The sequence below is a fragment of the Gouania willdenowi genome, chromosome 15 (assembly GCF_900634775.1).
Source record: "Gouania willdenowi chromosome 15, fGouWil2.1, whole genome shotgun sequence".
Taxonomy (NCBI): domain Eukaryota; kingdom Metazoa; phylum Chordata; class Actinopteri; order Blenniiformes; family Gobiesocidae; genus Gouania; species Gouania willdenowi.
This window is the reverse complement of record NC_041058.1, coordinates 12,009,796-12,030,113: the sequence shown is the minus strand read 5'-3', so window position 1 is coordinate 12,030,113 and position 20,318 is coordinate 12,009,796. Positions and strand designations below refer to the sequence as shown.

The following is a 20,318-nucleotide window of genomic DNA, read 5'->3' as shown; positions in this document are numbered from 1 at the left end:
AAAATAAAAAAAAAACTTACATAGAATTGCTAATTATCAGCTGAAATTATTTCCTTTCCCCCATCTTCTGCATATACTGTATCCCCCAGGGAGGCTTTACAACTGCAGCAGTTTCCTCCAAACATAAACATTGTCTTATTCCACCCCATCTTCCCCTGTTCTCCATCATTGTAGAGCTTTTACTCTGCATACGACCCGGGGGCAATGGGAACTGGAACACATTGGCCATGGATGATAATAATAATAATAATAATAATAATGCTGCTGAGCAAAGCAGAAATGTAGCAGCTGCAGCTCTCTGGTGGTTGTCAGTTTTTTTTTAATTTTTATGGTGACTTGATTTTGTTAAGGTAAATCAGAATGAAGGACAGTAACTTTTTCCTTCAGGTTTTTTTTAATTTATTTTTCTTTATGTTACACCAGGCCTTCGTCCACTTTAAATGGCTGTACAACATAAAGGCACAAACACCCAAAAGGACCTCTTAATAAATTAATATCAAATACTCCAAGAAATCAGAACTGTTCTTTTTTTATGTTTATTTTTTATTTTATTTAGTTTTTCTTTAATATATTTCAAAACTCACATCTGTATTACATTTCATAATGATCATTTGTGATTGTGTGATTTTACGAACCACTATACTATATAGAAGACTTGGTTAGAGTGATAATACATAATGACTTGTAAATTAGAATTAGCAATACTTTATTAATCCCATGGGGAAATAACTTTTGTTACAGTTTAAATAGAAATGATAACTATAATTATAACGAATATATTTATAATGTGAAAAGAAAACACTAACAAAGGATACATACTTGATTAAAAAAGTAAACACAGAGACCAAGACTAAGGATTAAATATTCAATAAATATTATTTATGAATAATCGGGATTAAATGTACAAGAAATGTACAAGAATCATATCATAGTTTTTCCCCTATATACTCATTTTAATGACTTTGGTTTAATGCAATAATATTAAATAATATGAATAAATGGATGTAATACAGTCTTTAATCTAACACTTATTGAGTCATAAACTCAGGAAAATGATCATAAAAGAGTGATAGACAAAAAGCCAGAGAGTAACACAGCCTTCTACTGGTAAAAACTAAGTACTGCGTCTTTAATTCATAAAATAAACATTTTTTTTTCTCCCTCCTACATTTTATGCAACAAAGCGTCCTAATTCTTAGCTAAAGGTGTTAACTTAGTGATTAATTTCACAGTCATATTAATGTCACTATATGTTTCATGTCGTAAACATGTCGTGACATGTTTATTGATATATAGACTGCACTGCGCATGCGCAGCTGTGTTTGAAGGGCGGTGACTGTAATGTAATGCAATGTAATGTAATGTAATGTACTTTTGAAATTCAACGATGAAGAACTACACGTTACTTTTCCGGTTTATCATACTTTTTGTGATTTTCCTCCAAGTCTCACAGTAAGTAAACTATTATTTAACTTAAACAATAACAATATGGCTCGATTGGTGAGCTGAGAAAGCGCTGTCGAAAATAGATTGTTTTTCTTTTTCTTTCAGAAAATAGTTCATTTCTTCTTTAACTGGTAATTTAACAGCACATTTCACTATTTGAATACCGTCAGGGTTGGTTTGTAACGTTGTGGTGAAGCTATGTTGTGGATAAAGTCGGTCGTTTGGGTATTTATTAGTTAGGCGGGGGAAGCAAATCGATAGGTAACGGAATGTACCGACACACCTGTGTTAGGAATATGATTGGTAACGTTAAAGCTGGTGAAAAATATGGTTTGGGATACGGATTATCTGAAATTTTGAGTCGTTTATTTAAATAAAGCCTTTTAAAATGTATTTTCGAAACTAATAAGTCCTTACTTTCACTTTCGTTTTCTGGCTTTTTCCCAGAGCTCACGGCTCGGTGTCAGTCGGTAAATTCCGCCGTGGCCCAAATCCAGAATCAGCCCGACGGAGGAGAGAGACGTGTCCTCATGGTTCCTACGATCATGAAGGCAGAACCTGCTGCCTGTGTGCTGCTGGTAGGTCTGAGCACCATTCATGCATCTCAAAGCACAACTTGTTGCTTCATTTTCACCAAATGTGCTCATAGTTCAGAATAATTATGCATATTGTGACACGTTAGTATTTCAACCATGATTAGGGATGTTCGATATTAGCTTTTTGTTGTTGTCAATATCCGATATTCCGTTATTGTCCAACACTAAATTTCTAATATTAACCAATACCAATATATATGTAACATATATGTATAAACATGACCCTGGATCAATCTGTCACTGAGAATGTTCATGTACATACTATTTAATTTAAATGTTCACCTGTACTACTCATCACTGCACTACTGCACTATTATTATTATTATTATTATTATTATTATTATTATTATTATTATTATCTTGTTATATTATTTTTTTTAGTTCTGCACATATTAGTCTAACTACTGTTTATATTTATGTTTATATTTTTTCTAGTTGATTGTTATTATTTAATGTTTACATTATTAGAGAGAGCACAGTTCACCAAGTCCAATTCCCCGTGTGTATAACATACATTACATGGCCAATAAAGTTGATTCTGAAAAAATCGATTTAATCGATTTATCCAATTTGTAGATAACGATTTTTATTTTGCAAATTCTATTTAAAATTTTTTTTTTTTTTTTAAATTTTTTAAAATGTATTTATTTATTTATTTTTTCACCACCACAGTTTTTTTGGACTTTTTGCGTTCCATTCTTGTGGGTTACCGTGAGCCAGCCCCCTCTTTATTTACATTTGTTTACCCTATGAGTAGACTATATGTGTGCCACAGGCATGTTTCATTTTTTATTCGCACTATGATGAGATGCTAAGGGAAGAGTTTATTAATATTTTTAATTGTAATGTTATATGTTGTGAAATATGTAGTTATCTGATTTCTTAATCAGAAAATTTAAGCTGTTGCACTTTTTAAACCTCGGTTAAAGCTTGAAATTGTTGAATGACAGATTCTCATTTACTTTTTATTTTGGGATTGTTCTATGCATTTTAACTCTTGAGGACAATCACAGCAATAAAGTTGCACTTTTGACAATATATCTGATGTCTGCAGACATTTTTAAGTGCATCGAAAAAAGATCAAAAATCAAATTGAAACTCAAATTTTTTTAGGCAAAATCGCACAGCCCTAATGTAGACCCCATCAACCTATTTGTTGGTCACATAGAAAATACAGGTAAAGCCTACTTTTAGTTAGTGGTGTCCCGATCTGATACTGATATCAGATATCGGTTCGATATCAGCCAGAAAACTAATATCGGATTTTATTGGACTGTATGGGCTGAGATTTGTGCCGCTAGAAACTGAATTTGAATAGTTGGTATTGTATTTGAAAGTGAGAACTTGAAATTGAATTTACTGTTTTGAAACTGAATTAGTAACATGAAATTGTAATTTTTCCTGTTGAAAAAAAAAAAAAAAAAAAAATTCAATATTTTTCTGCTTCTCAAATTCAGATTCATGGCAGGCAATTCAAAATCACGACACTGAAAATATATATTTATACAGTATATATATAAAGACAACACCCTCACGGGGCTGTAAAGGAGTTTTTGCAGATGTAAACAGGAGTTCTATGAATCAGCGATTGATTGCTCAACCTTGCCGACCAGAAGTGCGTCTCCATGTAGTGAAATTGAATTGCGTGCAGTGAATCTGAATTTAAGAAGCATGAATATATTGAAATTTTGGAATGTACTAAGATTTTTTTTTTTGTTCCAATAGGAAAAAATACAATTTCATGTATTCATAATACAAGGCATAGGCACTATGTACACTTTCACTTGTGGAAAGACAGATCACACAGAAACACACAAAGTGAGCAGCATTAATGAGATCGATAATTATTTAGCGGTGATGCTGTCTGACTGCAGATGGAATAAATGACCTGCGGTAGTGCTCAGTCTTGCAGGGTAGATGTCTCATGGTCAAGTTTTTCTTCAGAAAGATCAAAATATATACTGTAGCGTGGCAGTGCTTGCACATGGTCCATTATCCGTCCACAACCCTCTCTCCTTTAGCGTCAAAATGCTTCCATACGTCTGACTTAAAAGCTGCAGGGGCTTGCACAATCTCAACGTCGGGGCTGTTTTCATCAAGATCCAAGTGAGTCGCACTTTGTTCGCTGCTATCCTCCGCCATGCTTACTTCCTGTTGTGTGGGCAGCGGGCACTCCTATAGAGGGTTTTCACGGCACGTCATCAACCCGGAAATCGCCATTTTGGAGATAAGCAGCCAGATTACAAACAGCACACAAACGAGCAAATCCCGAATTTTGAGAGGAGATGGTGAACTATTGCCGTGTTTTTGGCTGTACTAATTGGTCAGACCGTGAAAAACGTGTGGCGTTTTATAGACTGCTAAAAGTTACAACAGATCAGGTAGAACAATGTCTGCATTTTATAGTCAGTAGTTGTACATCAGGAGACTAGCTCACCGTTGTTGCACCAGTTGTTATTGGTGTCTATGCAAACACCAATTACACCAGCCTATTGATAAAAAGAAAAGAAGAAGATTAAATTGACTTCTCTGTAGGTTGTTTAATCACTTTTTATCTAATGTTCATTATTTTTCTTTCCCACTTCCTCCTGTAGGCCAGTACCTCACGAAGCACTGCACGGTTAGTCCAGATGATCGAAAATGTGAACAGTGCGTGGAAGGCACTTATAATAGTCACCCCAACAACCAGGAGACATGTTTGCCCTGCACCTCTTGCTCTCACCAAAATGGTAAATATGATAGCATGTCGTCATCGCTGCTGCTTCTTTTTACAAACAGAAAAACTGTGTAAGGTGTAAAAATCACCACGTGTCACCATCTGATTCTAGAGAGTTAAAAAAACAAAAAATAACAACAATTAAGTTAATTTATTTTCCAAAATAAAATACAACTCTAGTTAGGGGGAAAAAAGTATTTATTTTTTTGCTTTTTTTCTGCATGAAATACAATAAACAGTAAAATAAGTAAATTATTATTAGAATTTTAAAATTTGTGTACAATATTCAACTTCACAAACAAAATAATAATCGTTATATGCACACATTAAGTGTTTGGCACCAAATTTAACATGCTTTAAACTTTCTAACTTTTAGTAAATGTGTTTTTAGGTCATTCCGCTAAATGTTTACAATTACTTTCATTCATTCAGCAATTTATTATATATCTATATCTGATGACTTCTATTTATATTAATGAGATTAGCTATGATTATTCTGTAATGTGTCAGGAATTAGCCACATGAAAATTTGGATTGCTCTGATAAAAATAGATACAAATTCAGACATTTGAATACCACAGCTCAAACAAATGTTTGTTATGAAATTTTGCATCTGTTTATCATTTCAGCTAATTTAGAGGTGGCCACAGCCTGTGCCGTTAACAGGAACACAAGGTGTCAATGTAAGACTGACCATTACTGTACAAGCTTCTCTGCTGGATCGTGTAAGGTCTGTGATCCCTGTACCACGTAAGTGTCATATACAAATACACATTTGTTTTACAGGGTCTTAAAAACTGAATTGACTTTCTCAGGTGTTTATAATGCCTTTTTTTAATTGATGGATTCTCACTCTTCATCAATTAAAGCTGGTTTGTATTTGCTAATGTTTCCTTTTTGGATTGAAGATGTGGTGTGGGTGGCATTAAAGAAGCCTGTGCAGATGAGAAAGACACTGTCTGCAATGAAGGTACAATTAATATATTTACTTTAATCACATTTTACAGATATCGTGTTTTTAAGGCATAAAAGTCAGCAAATAGTGCTCATTGAGTAAAATCTCATTTAAGCTCTGCTAAGATCATATCTTCAGATATTATGACTGGTCAGAATTACATTGCAAGTATTTGAAGGTAAAAGTTCTGCTGGTTTTAGTGAAATCTCAATTATAATCTATTAGCTGGCTCTAATATAAGGGCCCACGTGGCATTTTGCACCAGTCATTTTGACCCTGAAATGTCTTTAAGAATAATAATTTTGTCCAATATTGCCCAGCTGAGACCATTTTTGTTGTGAATAAAATAATTCTCCTTGACTTCTATTACAGAAAAGGGTGTGATCATTAGGATCGTTGTTAGTCTACTCATAATTGGGATAGTTGTTCCGATTATTATTTTTTTTTTGTGGAAGAAAGGAATAATCAGACGAGGTGAGTACCTGAACTGTGTGTGGTTTCTGTCCAGCAGCAAAGCTTAGAGAATCAAATGTTTTTATTCCTTGTTTGATCACCAGGGAGAGGCAAACAGACAACAACAGTCCAGACAAATGGGGCTGAGGACAGTCGAGATATTGTAAGTTATCATAACAATCTACTTTACAATGCACACTCGACATAGCTAGGCATAATTCTTCTTTCTCCTGACAAAGCTGACCCCGTATGATGGATTAGCAGGTTAGTTGTTAGTTACAGCGAGATTGATGTTGTCTTCTTTTTGAATACTAGTATGTTAGGTTGAGGTTTTGTTTATTCAGACAAGGTCAACATGTCAGGAGATTTAAAAAATATAAATCCTGAAAAACCTCAACGTAACATAGTTGTTAGTTGTTTTAGCGTCAGTGTTGTGTTCATGTTTGTTCAAACAGCAGCTCATTCACTTTGCACTGTCAGTTTTACAGTAACATATTTTATACTTTGGCTTCACAGGAATTGCCGATTCTTCCAGGTAATCTAATCTAATCTAATCTATCTATCTATCTATCTATCTATCTATTCAGTCTAAAAAAAGATCTGAAATTTTTACCACTTGTTTTGCGTGATTATTCACTAGGCACACTGTACATTTTTAGTTTTCATGGGATGAATGCTTTTCTTTAGATATGGCCTATTCAGTTGGGATGTAAAACAATTTTTCCTTATGCAACTTCTCAATATATATATATATATTTTTTTTAACCCCAACTTTAGGGCTATTTCACCACTCGGCAATATTGAAAATCCTTTACATGATTTCATTGTCCCTTGCCTCTGTGTCTTAGCATTTGTTGAACATGTTTATTAGTTTTCTATCCCAAGAAACGTTTATACTATAAACTAAAACAGAGATGAGAAGTTTTTCTTACATTCTATCATGCAGTTATGGGCCAATGAAAATACTAGTAAAGAAAAATGATTTTTTTTTTTCAGATTTCAAGAGATTGTCACCAAAGAACCAATACATATGTCTGACTAATCATTAGTGATTTGAACAGTCTATGTACATAGCTCAAAGCTGATAAAATTACAGTGAGCTGAGACATATCCAAAATTATTTAGTGAAGGCCCAAACATGTTGGAGCCCAAAACCCCGACAAAGTTTTTTCCAAATTTGATAGGCTGGCATGTTCACCAGATAGGATGTATAGCAGATATTTTTGTATATTTTGAGAGAGTAGGTGGAGCTCTATTAATATATCAAATTTCAGTTTCCTATGTGGTGTAGTTCCTGAGATATTGGAAGCTGAAAATGGAAGAAAAATAAGGACTCACACCCCCCTCACTAAATTGGCCATATATCAAAAAGTATTCATCCTTTCAAACTAAAGATTTACAGTGTTTCTATTAGATTATTAAGGAACTATCGATTTATCTATCTATCTATCTATTAGGGCCAGTACAACGTGTCGACGTAATCGCTGACGTCGACAAAAAAAATAAGTTTACGAAAAATATGCGCGCCGATGCGTTGCCTGACCAAAACAAAGATGGCGGTGCCGGAGAATAACTAACGCGAGTGGCTCCTCCGAGCTGCAGCAGCACACACACGCACACCAAGCCAAGCGTAAAAAAAAACACGTTCTCCTTACGATGTGCATAACATCAAATGGCTCTCACCATTAAAATTTGACCAAAAAAAGCTTTGCTCTCAGGGTGAGAGTCAGGGTGAGAAGTTGCTCTACACCTGTGGTTCCCAAACTTTAATATAGAGCAGGGGTCCCCAACTAAATTGGCAAAAGGTCCACTAACGCGATCAGCCCAGTAGACGAGGGTCCGGACATCCAAAAACACCCAACAATAATTCAGTTTTCTGTCCTTTTATTAAATTGTAACCATGTCAACAAGTTGACAGTAAAACTATCTTTATCTTTAAATTTATTCAACTGATTTTGTTGAAATTCATTCAAGTATATTATTTCCTTTTAGTACAAATCAAACCTTTCAAAATCAATAACAGCAACAGGAAGCATAAAAATAAATACTGAATGTCTTAATACAATAGGTGCAAATTATTACCTTCATAACCACTCAGAAAAAATACATTCAGTGTTGTAAACAGCTGCTAATGCACATACACTTGCAAACATTGCATTTCAAAAGTGCAAATAGGAAACAAATGTTGCACCACATAATACATTATATATAAAAATTTAAAACAATACTTCTATTAGTGCAACAAAAAACAAGTAAACGTTTTTGTAAACAAGCAAGTTTGTGAACTTGGCTTAGTGTGAGAAATTTGCATGGACACTGGCAGCCAATCTCTTAAAGCTGGGTAGGAATGGAGTCAAAACAATTCTCAGACATGCATGCACATGGTCATTGGTCAGTTGTGAGCGGTACTTATTCTTAATGATGTTTAGCGTAGAGAAGGCTGACTCACAGCTATAGGTAGAGCCAAACATTGTTAATGTGTACACTGCCACTTTGTTAAGTACAGGAAACTTTGTCTTTGGCACAGTCTGCAGCCAAAATGTGACAGGGTCAGAGGATTCACATTGCTCTCTTAACACTACATCAGCCTGTAAATCTCATAGCTCCATTTGAAGGGCCTGTGCATTAGCTCATTTGTACACATGTATTGCCTCCTTTGAGAAAGAGGTAACATTCTTAACAAAAAATGGACTCCTTACAAAGAGCATCAGCTGATCTCCCAATGTAAAGCCATCAAAACGAGCCCTAAAGTTTTCAATCAACTTTTGGATAAAGTCAGAATGAGCAGTGACATTGCTTTCCTGTATCTCCTTCAGTGAAGGAAAATGTGTACAGTCCTGCTCAAGATCCATTTTCAGAATGTCCAGTTTCCTCTGAAAAGACTGGATGGCAGCCACCAAGTCACACACAGAATTGTCTTTTCCTTGAAGCTTCAGATTGAGGTCATTTAAGTGTCCTGTGATGTCAACCAGAAAGGCCAGTGTGTCCATGTTACTGTCCTCTTCTAAAAAGTGCACAAATATCTGAGCCTTGTGACTCTTTTGTTGTGCAAGGAAATCTTTAATTTCATTTCTTATCTTCCAAAAGCATGCCAGCACTTTTCCTTTACTCAACCATCTGACATTGGAGTGCAAGAGTAGGTCATTGGCAGGAGCATCTACTTCTGCTAAGAACTCCCTGAGCAGACGATGCTGGTGAGCTGATGAAGCCCTGAGAAAGTTAACTAGTTTGGTGATGGTGTTCATAGCTTCTGCATGATGCTCTGAAAATGTGGAGCAGAGAACAGACGTGTGGATAATGCAGTGATTTGACAAGAGCTCTGGGTTGTCCTCTTTCAGTCGACTGACTGCACCCTTTTCTTTTCCCATCATAGACGGTGCCCGTCAGTGGTGATGGAGACAACATTTTTTACATCGATTCTCCTCTGTGTTAGCATTTCCTTTATGGCCAAATATATGTCCTCTCCCCTGGTGTGCGTTTTCAAAGCTGTGAAGCCTAAAATGTCCTCTACAAATGTTTTAGTCTCTTGATGATAGAATCGGACATACACCAAGAGCTGAGCGTTGTCACTCACGTCAGTTGATTCATCAGCAGCTAACGCAATGCACGGGGCACTTTGGATGGCGCTGTCAAGCTGGGACTGCACATCCTCCGACAGTAGCTCAGCTCTTCTAGTTGTTGTTGTGGATGATAAGGGAATCTGACGAACCATTGTACTCGAAGTGAGCACTCGTAGGCTCGTTGCTGTGCTGTAAGGGACTGCGCTATCACCCGTGTTGAACGCTCATACTGTCCTTTTAGCTCACCAATTTTCCTCATCCTCGCGGGTGATCCTGGTAGGTAATTTTCGTTGAAAGTTTTGTGTCTTGTCTCGAAATGCCGCTTGATGTGTCCACTTTTAACAACAGCAACAGACTCTGAACAAATAAGACACACGGGTCGCGTAGAACTCGATGAAGGCAAAATGAAAGCATACGCCTCAGTCCACTCATCTCGAAAGATGCGGTTTTCAGAGTCCACTTTTCTAATTTTTGACAACGCCATAATTCATTCACGTATCTCATAGTAATGTGTGTACAAGCCAACGTTTGTGATCTCTCCGGAACCCGGCTCTTCCAAAAGACCCGACACAGACATAGCTGCCCTTGCGCACGCCTGTCCAAAAATAACTTTCGGTAAAAAAAAAATTTTTTAAATTATTATTTCAGTACTTTTAAACAAAAATGTTTGGAGGTCCGGATAAAAAGGTCTTGGGGTCCGGACCTGGACCCCGGTCCGCCAGTTGGGGACCCCTGATATAGAGCATAATGATGGAATGAATGAGTGATAACACACATTTTAAAGAATTGGATTTTGTAAATAAGTGGAATAATAAAGTATTTAGTGGCTCCTGAATAGATTTATTTCTAAAGTTTTTATCATTTCGTGTCATCTCCCCTCTACTGTGGGACCAAGACTGACCCTTGTATTTTCAGTTCATGTTCTAATTAAGATTATTTACATCATCATTATTATACAAAGTGCTGGTCATAAAATTAGAATATCATGAAAAAGTTGATTTACTTATTTGGGGTTTTCATTAATTGTCGGTTATAATCATCAACATTAAAAGAAATAAACACTTGAAATATGTGTGAAATGAATGCGTACATTATACAAGTTTTTGAATGGAATTACTGAAATAAATCAACTTCTTCATGATATTCTAATTTTATGACCAGCACCTGTAACTATAATTTTGAACTAAAAATGAACATTATAAAACCCCATATTTATTTGTTAATTTTCCAGTTTGCATTAAGGAAATCATGTTTTTTTTTTTTTTTCATTGTAGATATGAAAACAACATGTATAAATTACTCTTAGTAAATTAATGGGGACATATTTGATTGTCGAATCGAACTCGAAAAATTAATCGTTAGATTAATCGATGCATCGAAAAAATTATTGCGAGATTAATCGTTTAAAAAATAATTGTTTATCCCAGCCCTACTACCTATCTATCTATCTATCTATCTATCTATCTATCTATCTATCTATCTATCTATATGGTTTATAAAACATTGATTCAACAGTTTCAAGCCCTGTTCTTCTTTTTTTAAAGAAGTTCCAAACATTGATATCCAGCCTCTGCTGCCTGACATATCAGAAGTGCTCGGATGGAAGGTCATGGTGCACGTAGCGAGACGTAGCCCCATCTCAGATGCAGCCATAGAGTCGTGTAAACTGGACCATCAGGGTGACAGTCAGGAGCAGACGCTGCAGCTGCTGAAGAAATGGGTGGAGATTCACGGCAGAGCTTCTTCATCCGAGCTGCTCCGAATGTTGGAAGAGGGTGGAAAGAAGGACAAAGCAGAGCGAATTAGGGATATATTGGATAAAGCTGCCTCTGCCAGATCAGATTAGATTATTAAAATATTTCGTCTGCTGCTTTTTATATCAGCACGTCATATGTTTACAAATTCTGTTAAACTTAAAGGGTACTGCAGTCATCGGTTGTTTTTTCAGTATTACTAATGATCAAATAACTTGCACATTTATTTAAAAACACCTTAAAAGGACTATTCTAAACCATTGATTCCCTACTGGTGGGTCGTGGAACTGTGCTGGTTGGGTCACGGACAGCTGGTCAAAAATAAGTAAATACTCTCTGTCATGTAGGACTTGTCTTTTATTTTGAAAGAAACTTTTTTCTTTGACAGGCATGTTGTGAGATGCATGTTGCAAAGGAAAATGTGTAGATTTATGTTTTTTAAAAAAGATTATATATGTGTTTTCAGCAATTTTTTAAAAAACTAAATTTAGTTGGTTGAATTCTGAAAAAGAAAAAAAAAGTGGGTTGCAATTTAATCAAAACGCAAAATGTGGGTCCCAGGGTGAGACCAGTGGAGAACCGCTGGTCTAAACTATTTTTTTTTTAATTGCGGTTTGAACTAATGCAGAGCAGCGAAAGTCTGCTTATGTTTTTATTTTTTTTATTATTAAATTAATCAAATCTTTATGTAGTGCATGACTTACAGTAAATTTACTGTACTCAGGATGGATTATGGTTGTTTTGCATGCTGTGAATTGTCTTCCTTTATCTAATGACATCTTCTGTAATAGAAACCCATTGTTAGTAAATGCTTGATATTTTTTTATGTAATGTATGAAAATTGTGCAATAACTCCCAATAAGGTTTGAAAGTGCCATCTTATTGTTCTTTGTTTTTTTGACAAGCTTCAAATTAGACAAAATTCCCTTTTTTTAATTATAAAATACTTGAACAGAGGTTGTGTGTTTCTGTTATTGATTGCTTTTCCTTTTGATGTAATGCAATTTAAATATTATATTATATTGAGCAACCTTTTTAGAAGATCCTGTGAATCTAATGCTGTTCTTTTTTTTTTTTTTTAATTTTCTGTATCACCGCCTTCAAAACAGGGTTTAATAATGAATCATTTTCCTATTTCATTATTCACAAATGCAACAGTGGTTTGTTGTTTGAAAATACGCCATTATGTAAAACCTGAAATATTCATTCAAATACTCCGTGCTTGCTTTTGTTTTATTTTTTCCCCAATGGACATTAATTATATGTTGTATAAATAGTGCATCGCTTTGTTTTTGCTCCATTTCTAACAAAAATTGTTTGAGTTTTCATGAGACAATTTAATGTTGTTTTCATGTTGATTCGTGCACTATTTTTTATTTTATTTATTTATTTTTTTTGAACTGTTGAAATAAAATGGTAAATGAATAAATAAATGCTAATGCCCCTTGCTTTACAGTTTGTCTAACAATGTATATATCTTTTTAATAGGAATCCCAAAACAACAGCACACAATTTTACTATGTTTTTAAAGTTATGTTGGAGAAAATTTATTTTATAGAATTTCACTCTTTTTTGTATAAAAGTATCTTTTAATGCTACTTGTATTAAGAGGAAGAAAAAAATGAGGCCACATTTTGCTCTGCAGCACTTTTAATATTTTCCACATTGAGGTTGTAAGCACACTTTACAGAAATGTGACTCACCCTAAAAAGGGGCGGGACGCTGCAAGACTCTGACGTAGCCGGAAGTGGGTCACCAGTTGACATGGAAACCAGTTCCAAGTCAACCTGGGGTGGAGCTGCAGGAAATGTGAAAACAGGAGAACAGTGACAGTTTCTACTCTGTTTACACGAGGTTTTACTTTTACCCGAGGAGCACACAGATGAGATTCATCATTAGGAAACTACACAGATACACAGCAAAGGTGGGTTTGATACATTTAAGAGTTACACTTGTGTTTCTCAACTTTTAGCTAGAGCAGCAAAACCGCTATTATGTATACCAAATCCGTAGGCATGTTAAGGCGCTTTCTTTTGCATATTTTAAAGCTTCTAAATGTTTTAGAGCTAATATTAATAATAGTAATAAAAATGTATGCTACTGCTAGCACATTCCCGCGATAAGCAGTTAATTAATTTGTTACCTAGACAACAGAGAAGCTTATTAATTGAAATTGGACTCCGTAGTCGGCCTAATAAAGTGTGTGATGTTTGGTTATAGATGTTTTTACATTAGAAAATAAATAAATATACTTTATCAGTGATAATCACTGACAAAGTATATGTATGTATTTATTATCATTTTTCCTTTTTTTTTTTTTTTTTTAACATAAAAACTTCTAGAACCAAACATTACACATTCTATTTTTAACAGTTATGATAATCAGAGGGATTTTTAAAATATTTTTTTAAAGTTAGTCAGTATTGTAGAATCACTTTTATTTTGTGTATAAGGCCTTCAATTTAAAGTAACAAATATTTGACAGGATTTTTATTACGAAATACTCTTCTACATTTTTTACATTGCAAATGTACTTACTGTATTTATATTACTGGATCTCAAATCAATGCACTAAAAAGGGGGGAAACTGAGTTTGTGTAATTTTTTGGGATGAATAATACTGTGGTTGTTTCATGTTTAGATGTATAACATTTCATTTGATTACTGATGCCTCAGGCTTGATGTCTGGCTCTGTTTGTTTGGATGGAAGGATTCATGTAGGCTTTGGAAGTCCTCCCATTGAGTAAGTCATGGGAAGTTTCCCTCACATTCTCCACAATTACCACAGTCATGTTAAAAGCTGGATTCTGGTAGAAGAGAACATTTGACTTCTTACTCTGTTCTATAAATTGTCTACAGTTCCGCACATTACTTTATTAGAGCTTGAAACATTAGGACACAGGGTACTGTACTAACACTTATGTAATTTCCTGTGCTATACATTGCATTACATGGTTTTTCACTGACGCTCAGGAAAGAAGCTATAATAAGTCAGTGTGTGCAGTCGTAGTAGTTTCCCATTAATCCAGTAAAAGCACAAGTTGAGTTGGACAGTTTTTAAAGGGAGTGCCATTTTTACCCCTGTTTTGTTTTTGAATAAATGTCAGCAGGAAGTAAAGGTTCAAGGGCACAATGTGTAGGTTATCAGAGAGGGGTGACATTCTTCTAACGGGGTCAATCTCCCTTCCTCCCATGTTAAAAAGTACGGTACCAGACAGAGGTGAAAGTAATGGATTACAACTAGAGCTGGGAGATTTTGCCTAAAAAAAAATCTGATTTTTTAAAGAAAAATTCAAGTTTCTATTTGATTTTTGATTTTTTTTTTTTTCAATGCACTTAAAATGACTGCAGACATCAGATATATTGTCCTAAAGAGTTCAACATTCAACAATTTCAAGCTTTAACCCAGGTTTAAGCAAAAGTGCAACAGCAACTTCACAGTAGCTTAAATTTTCCGATTAAGAAATCAGATAACTACATATTTTATAACATATAACATTACAATTAAAAAAATAATAAGCTCTTCCCTTAGCATCTCAGCATAGTGCGAATAAAAAATGTAACATGCCTGTGGCACACATATAGCCTACTCAAAGTGCAAACAAATGTAAACAAAGAGGGGGATGGCTCACATCGGAATGCGAAAAAGTCCGAAAAAACTGTGGTGGGAAAGAAAAAAAGTTTTTCAAAAAAAATATTTAATTTTTTTTTTTTTTTTTTTAAAGCGAATTTGCAAAATAAAAATTGTTTTTATCTACAAATTTGATTAATCGATTAAATCAATTTTTTGCCCTGCTCTAATTTCAAGTACTGTTAATTGAGTACTATTTAATTGAGCTACTTTTTACTTGTACTTCAGTAAAATCTCAATCAATTAATACTTCTACTTGAGAAGGATATTTCAGTACTCTTTACACCTCTGGTACCAGAAAAGAATGTCACTCAGTGTACTGTTTGTCTTCTCAGAGGTCAGAGAAAGTATGTGCTTGTCCTCTTTATGGGTGGAGTGTTTTTTTTTCTCCTCCAGAGAACAGTTTGTCCTTTTGTATTTAATTGCCTATATTCTGTTTTTATTCCAGAATCGAACCCCACAGCTGTTTGGATGGCTGTGTACATCTGGAAAGTGCTGGATAGAATCTAGCTGAACATGCAGGGGGCCATCGCGCGAGTGTGCATGGTGGTGACCGCCGCCATATTGAACCACCCCCTGCTCTTCCCTCCAGAAAACTCCACTCTCCCCGAGCAGGATGAGGAGCTGATAGCTCGCATGCAGGAGCATGAGGAGCTCCTGAAAATGGAGCAGGCCAAGCTGGAGAAAGAACTTTCTGAAATAGATTCAAAGCAGGACGAATCCGGATCGGAGCAGGGTTATAGCTGGTACATCTGGAGCACTCTGTGTTTTTTTATATTCTTCACCATTGAGATGTGTAGGATAGATTTCGCAGACACAGAGATGCAACCAGTTGAGGATGAAGACTTATTATTTAATTGTGGGTCCTTTACACCCATGACGATGCTGCTGGAGAAGGATTCCCTGAGTAACTTCTGTGATAAATGCACGTACAGCTCTACTCATGAAAACTGGAGAGTGAAGGAGTTTGTTGAGGGTTTTGCTGATGATCTCCTGGAGTCACTCAGGAGCGTCTGTGACAGGGAGGTGGACTTAGAAGTCGGGGACTTTATTGGAGTCGGAAGCATGTTCGAGTCTTGGAAGGTTTGCAAACCTCTGACGTGTGACCTCATCGTGCCTTTCTGGGCTCCGTATCCACACTCTTTCCAATATCGCCTTTGGTGCAGCGCCGACAGTGACGTTTGTCCTTACATGCAAGGCTGCGGGAACATAAAGGTGACCAGATTTGAGGAGACCACCAAAGAGGATTGTCTGTGTGGATCTGCTAACCTAGGAGACGATATGCTTTGTCTGTTGCATGACAAGAATGACTCACTCACAGTTGGCCACACTCCTGACGAATTGCTGTGCTGTAAGAACACACATTTCTTAGCCAAAGATCGAGTCATGAAGTGGTTTCAGATCTCGGTGACAAAAGCGTGGGGGCGAATCTCTCACAAATACGACTTTGAGGTCAACTTTCACAACCTGGATGCCGCTGGTGCTCTGAAGATCAGATTTCCTTCAGGAAAATTCATTTTAATGAACATCATCCCTGTGGTTCAGCTGGAGAACACAGATGCTTATTTTGTTTCCCATTTTCCATCAGACTCGGACAGCTACCCAGACCCTCACTGGCCTCTTTCACTTGCCGTCTACGAGAAGAATTTGCTCAAATATTTTACTAAACGACTGCCACAAAACGCCTGTCATTTACACGTTCTCCAGGTTGTTTCCTTCCTACACAGGAAGCAGGTGGGGCTGACGGGAAAAAGCGCACTCACAAACTATCACCTAAAGACTGCGTTGCTGCACTTGTTGTTCATTACCAGGCCTGATGTTTGGAGCTTTGAGAGTATGGAGCATAGACTGAAGGATTTGCTCATCTTTGTCCTCAGAAGTCTTCGAGAGAAAAGACTGAACCACGCGCTCATTGGGAACAGCAAAGTGCCAAAAGACTTCCAGCTTCCTGAGAACATTCGCAAAGCGGGGCCCATGAACCTGTTCAGGTCATTGGTTTTGCAGAGGGATCTTTATTATGGAACAGTCAAACACTTTGAGGAGATGTTGAGAAATGCATCAGTGTTAATACAGGAGTACTTGCCAAACGTATCCAATGGCAGTTTACGCCACATCCTAGAGTAAATGACAAGCGCAAATAGTTGCATCATTTACAACTTTTGATATTTATCATAGATTATTTTGAGTATTTTGGGTGTATAACGTGAAAGCCTACTTTTTTACTATCATTCATAATTCAGCAATTAAATGCCTGTCAAGTGTTAATTTTGTGACCAAATACTCTTATTCACAGAAGGTTGCCAACACAAGTGTTCCTTTATTAAGATTCCAAATTACAGTAAATGGTGATGCAATTGCATATATATTTATTTTGTTGGTTCGCAATTTGTTTTTTATGACCACAGAACAATCTTAAATTACTGGTTTTATAATCTGTTGTGATGAAATAGTAAGAAGAGAAGATAGCTGGATGTTTAAAACAAGATTTTAAATGATTAGGACTTTGATGCTATAAAAATAATAAATACATTTACCATGTATTCAGTATAACAAAACAAAACAGAGTTTTCCCTGTAAAAAAAAAAACCCAGTATTTCCTTAATTGTGCTCCGTTTTCATTTCATAGCTAAATGTTTATACTCGATTACATTTTTGGATCTTAAAAAAAACCTATTGCAATTTAACATTTAATGAACAACTTAGATCTGATGGGGAGAAATATGCATCAGAATAGAAAAAACTACAAATTCAAATTCAAAGAAGCAAAGAAAGAAAAAAGAAATATACTGTAAAACATGTATTGACAATGATTTTTGTCATTTTTTTCTGAGGACTACTGTGCTCAAACCCCACACGATAATGACATCATAGGAAGTGACGTATTTGCTACAGGTCTAAGTCGTAGTCAGGTTTCCCATCGACGTAGGTCTTAAAGAAGGCCTTATATTTGTCCACACTGAGCATGGAGGCTTTGACTCCTGGGTCTTCCATCATGGACTCTGTCCATTTTTTCAGCTCAGGAGTTCCATCCAGACAGCTGAGGAGACAAAGGGAATCAAACAGATGCAAAACATATATATATATATATATTTTTTTTAAATGTACTGTAACTGTTTGTTGTATTGTGTGAACCACAAAATCAAAGCCACAAAAATAATTGCTGGGTCTTTTCGTTTGAAATGTCTCTAAAGCACATTTCCATTCAAATAATCATCAATCAATGTGATTTGGCCCGATTGGCTAATCTTTGTTTTACAGGAAGGACGATACAGAACATGTTGATGAGTTCTTGTATCTGTGAGATTCCCTGCATTTATCTTACATTCATTATGTTTTCACTGAGTTTCTCATCAAATGTCTTCCCATGAATAAAACCTATTTATTTCTTGTAATTGACTACTTACTGTGCCAGGTCAAAGACCTCCAGTCTCTCGAAAAACGGCCACATCATGTAATCAATCATTGTGATGCAATCACCACCGAAGAATTTGCTCTTCTTCTTACGCAGGCGCTGAAACGTGAACATTGTGTTTAAATTAGCAAAACATTGGCAATATGCTTTCTCTTCTCAATAGTCAGTCTTTCTCTGTGTGTTAGCCCAGTAATTAACCAGTGCAGTAATGGTCCCATGAAAGGTTAACTGGGTTTTAAACATTGATATACTCTGATCATTTTCCCACCCACCTCATTCAGGTTGCTGAACTTCTCTTTCAGTTCAGCTTCCAATCCAGAGACGTCATCTCCATTCTTTTTCCCCGCTGGTATCTTGTAAAAGTATGGTACAATCTGTGGAAAACACACTTAGTTCACCAACAAAAAAAGTATCTGAATGATTAGTTTTGAGGAGCAAACCTTGGAAAAATGTTCCAGTAGCATCTTCTGTTGAGCTTTCTCATAGGGAGAGGAAGGAAGTAGTTTCTTAGGGTAAACCTCATCCAGGTAGTCACAGGTGATGGTAGACTCGTATATCACCTCACCAGCAGGTGTCTCCAGAGTTGGAACTAGACCGAAAGGATTCTTCTCAAGATACCAGTCGGGCTTGTCTTTCAGGTTGATGTTAATGGTGTCATACCTGGAAAAACAGGCCCAGGAATTGAAACTCCAAACACATACTTGCTTAAGTATTTAGTCATTTTTATTTTTTATTTTACTTTATTCCTTTGGCATTCAGCACCAATCTGGTCCTCTGAGCAAAGGGACAGAATCTCATGCTGTAAAGCCTAATGGAGCCTTCAGGCACTGGACCAGGGGCAGCACTACCTGAAAAAACAGAATGAGAGTTAAACATTACGTATTTTAGGGTTGCCATTAATTTACCGTACTTTGTCTTGGTCAAACAAGCCAAATTCAGTCTGTTATGTACTATATCAACTCCATTATTAATGACTACAGTGGAAAAGCAACCAACCCTAGGCTTTTAATAGTGGGATATTTTCAACATGTGATGAACTTGTTCCGAAAGTGTGTGAAAGATTATTCAATTACTATGATCATATATTTAATAAAAAAATGTGTGATATTACATTAAGAGTGAACACAGGATATAACATAAAAGTGATGATGTTTGGCTTGAACAAGCAAATGCAAATTAATGTTTTATATTTTAATAATTGTACCTTAATTTCTACCGGAGGAAATAAAGTTACACATTACACAACAATCATATAGACGATTTTAAAAAGCCTAAAGTGTTTGTTTTATGCGTATTGTGGAGGTGAACAAAAGCCTTCTTATGTAAGTAATGAACATATTGCTGAGTCACTCCCAACGTTCTTCCTCCAAGTCATAAAAGAAGTAATTCTATCAATAGTGTAAGGAAAACTTGTCTCAGTTTTTTATCCATTCAATTCAAATTTTGTACAAATCTGTAGAAAAATCAAGAAATGAAATTAAACAATAAAGGACCAAATGTGTGAGGTGTAATGAACATGTATTATAATTACATTTATTCTGTTGGTGACACAAACAATAAGCGGATATATACGTAAATATCATTATCGCTGAACGTCTTACCTTTTGCAAAACTCTTCTCAGTCGACATGTTGGCTTTAAATGTGTAATATAGTTTTTACGGTGAAACAAAGTGAGGACCTTTAGAGAGGTATACGGCTCTGGGTTGTAGGAACAAGACACTTCTATTAACTTGCGAACTGCTTCCGGAGTGGGCGGGGCTTCTACCCTAGCCAATTGCAGTGGGGTTTCGCAGT

The 20,318-nt window shown here is 35.9% G+C and overlaps 3 protein-coding genes across 6 annotated transcripts; 2 read left to right on the top strand and 1 right to left on the bottom strand.

Annotated features, from left to right (window-relative positions):
* The first annotated feature begins 1,317 nt into the window (after positions 1–1,317).
* fas (Fas cell surface death receptor) lies at positions 1,318–12,752 on the top strand. Of its 4 annotated transcripts, XM_028469615.1 has the most exons (10): positions 1,322–1,452; positions 1,882–2,024; positions 4,637–4,771; positions 5,388–5,508; positions 5,667–5,728; positions 6,086–6,187; positions 6,271–6,329; positions 6,406–6,430; positions 6,683–6,701; positions 11,274–11,430. In XM_028469615.1, exons 1-10 carry the CDS (start codon positions 1,388–1,390, stop codon positions 11,284–11,286), a joined length of 744 nt encoding a protein of 247 aa, XP_028325416.1. In that variant the 5' UTR covers positions 1,322–1,387; the 3' UTR covers positions 11,287–11,430. The 4 variants fall into 4 exon arrangements, with proteins under 4 accessions (XP_028325414.1, XP_028325416.1, XP_028325413.1 ...); XM_028469613.1 differs by lacking the exon at positions 6,406–6,430 and having other exon boundaries at positions 1,318–1,452; positions 1,894–2,024; positions 11,274–12,749; XM_028469612.1 differs by lacking the exon at positions 6,406–6,430 and having other exon boundaries at positions 1,323–1,452; positions 11,274–12,751.
* A 492-nt stretch (positions 12,753–13,244) lies between these two features.
* On the top strand, positions 13,245–18,503 carry itprip (inositol 1,4,5-trisphosphate receptor interacting protein). The gene is made up of 2 exons (XM_028469152.1): positions 13,245–13,404; positions 15,560–18,503. Exon 2 carries the CDS (start codon positions 15,628–15,630, stop codon positions 17,233–17,235), a length of 1,608 nt encoding a protein of 535 aa, XP_028324953.1. The 5' UTR covers positions 13,245–13,404; positions 15,560–15,627; the 3' UTR covers positions 17,236–18,503.
* LOC114477072 (glutathione S-transferase omega-1-like) lies at positions 17,585–20,260 on the bottom strand. Its single transcript, XM_028469153.1, has 6 exons — positions 20,125–20,260; positions 19,263–19,371; positions 18,964–19,183; positions 18,796–18,897; positions 18,516–18,622; positions 17,585–18,148 (listed from the first exon to the last, which is right to left on the bottom strand). Exons 1-6 carry the CDS (start codon positions 20,150–20,152, stop codon positions 17,998–18,000), a joined length of 717 nt encoding a protein of 238 aa, XP_028324954.1. The 5' UTR covers positions 20,153–20,260; the 3' UTR covers positions 17,585–17,997.
* Between the last annotated feature and the right edge of the window lie 58 nt (positions 20,261–20,318).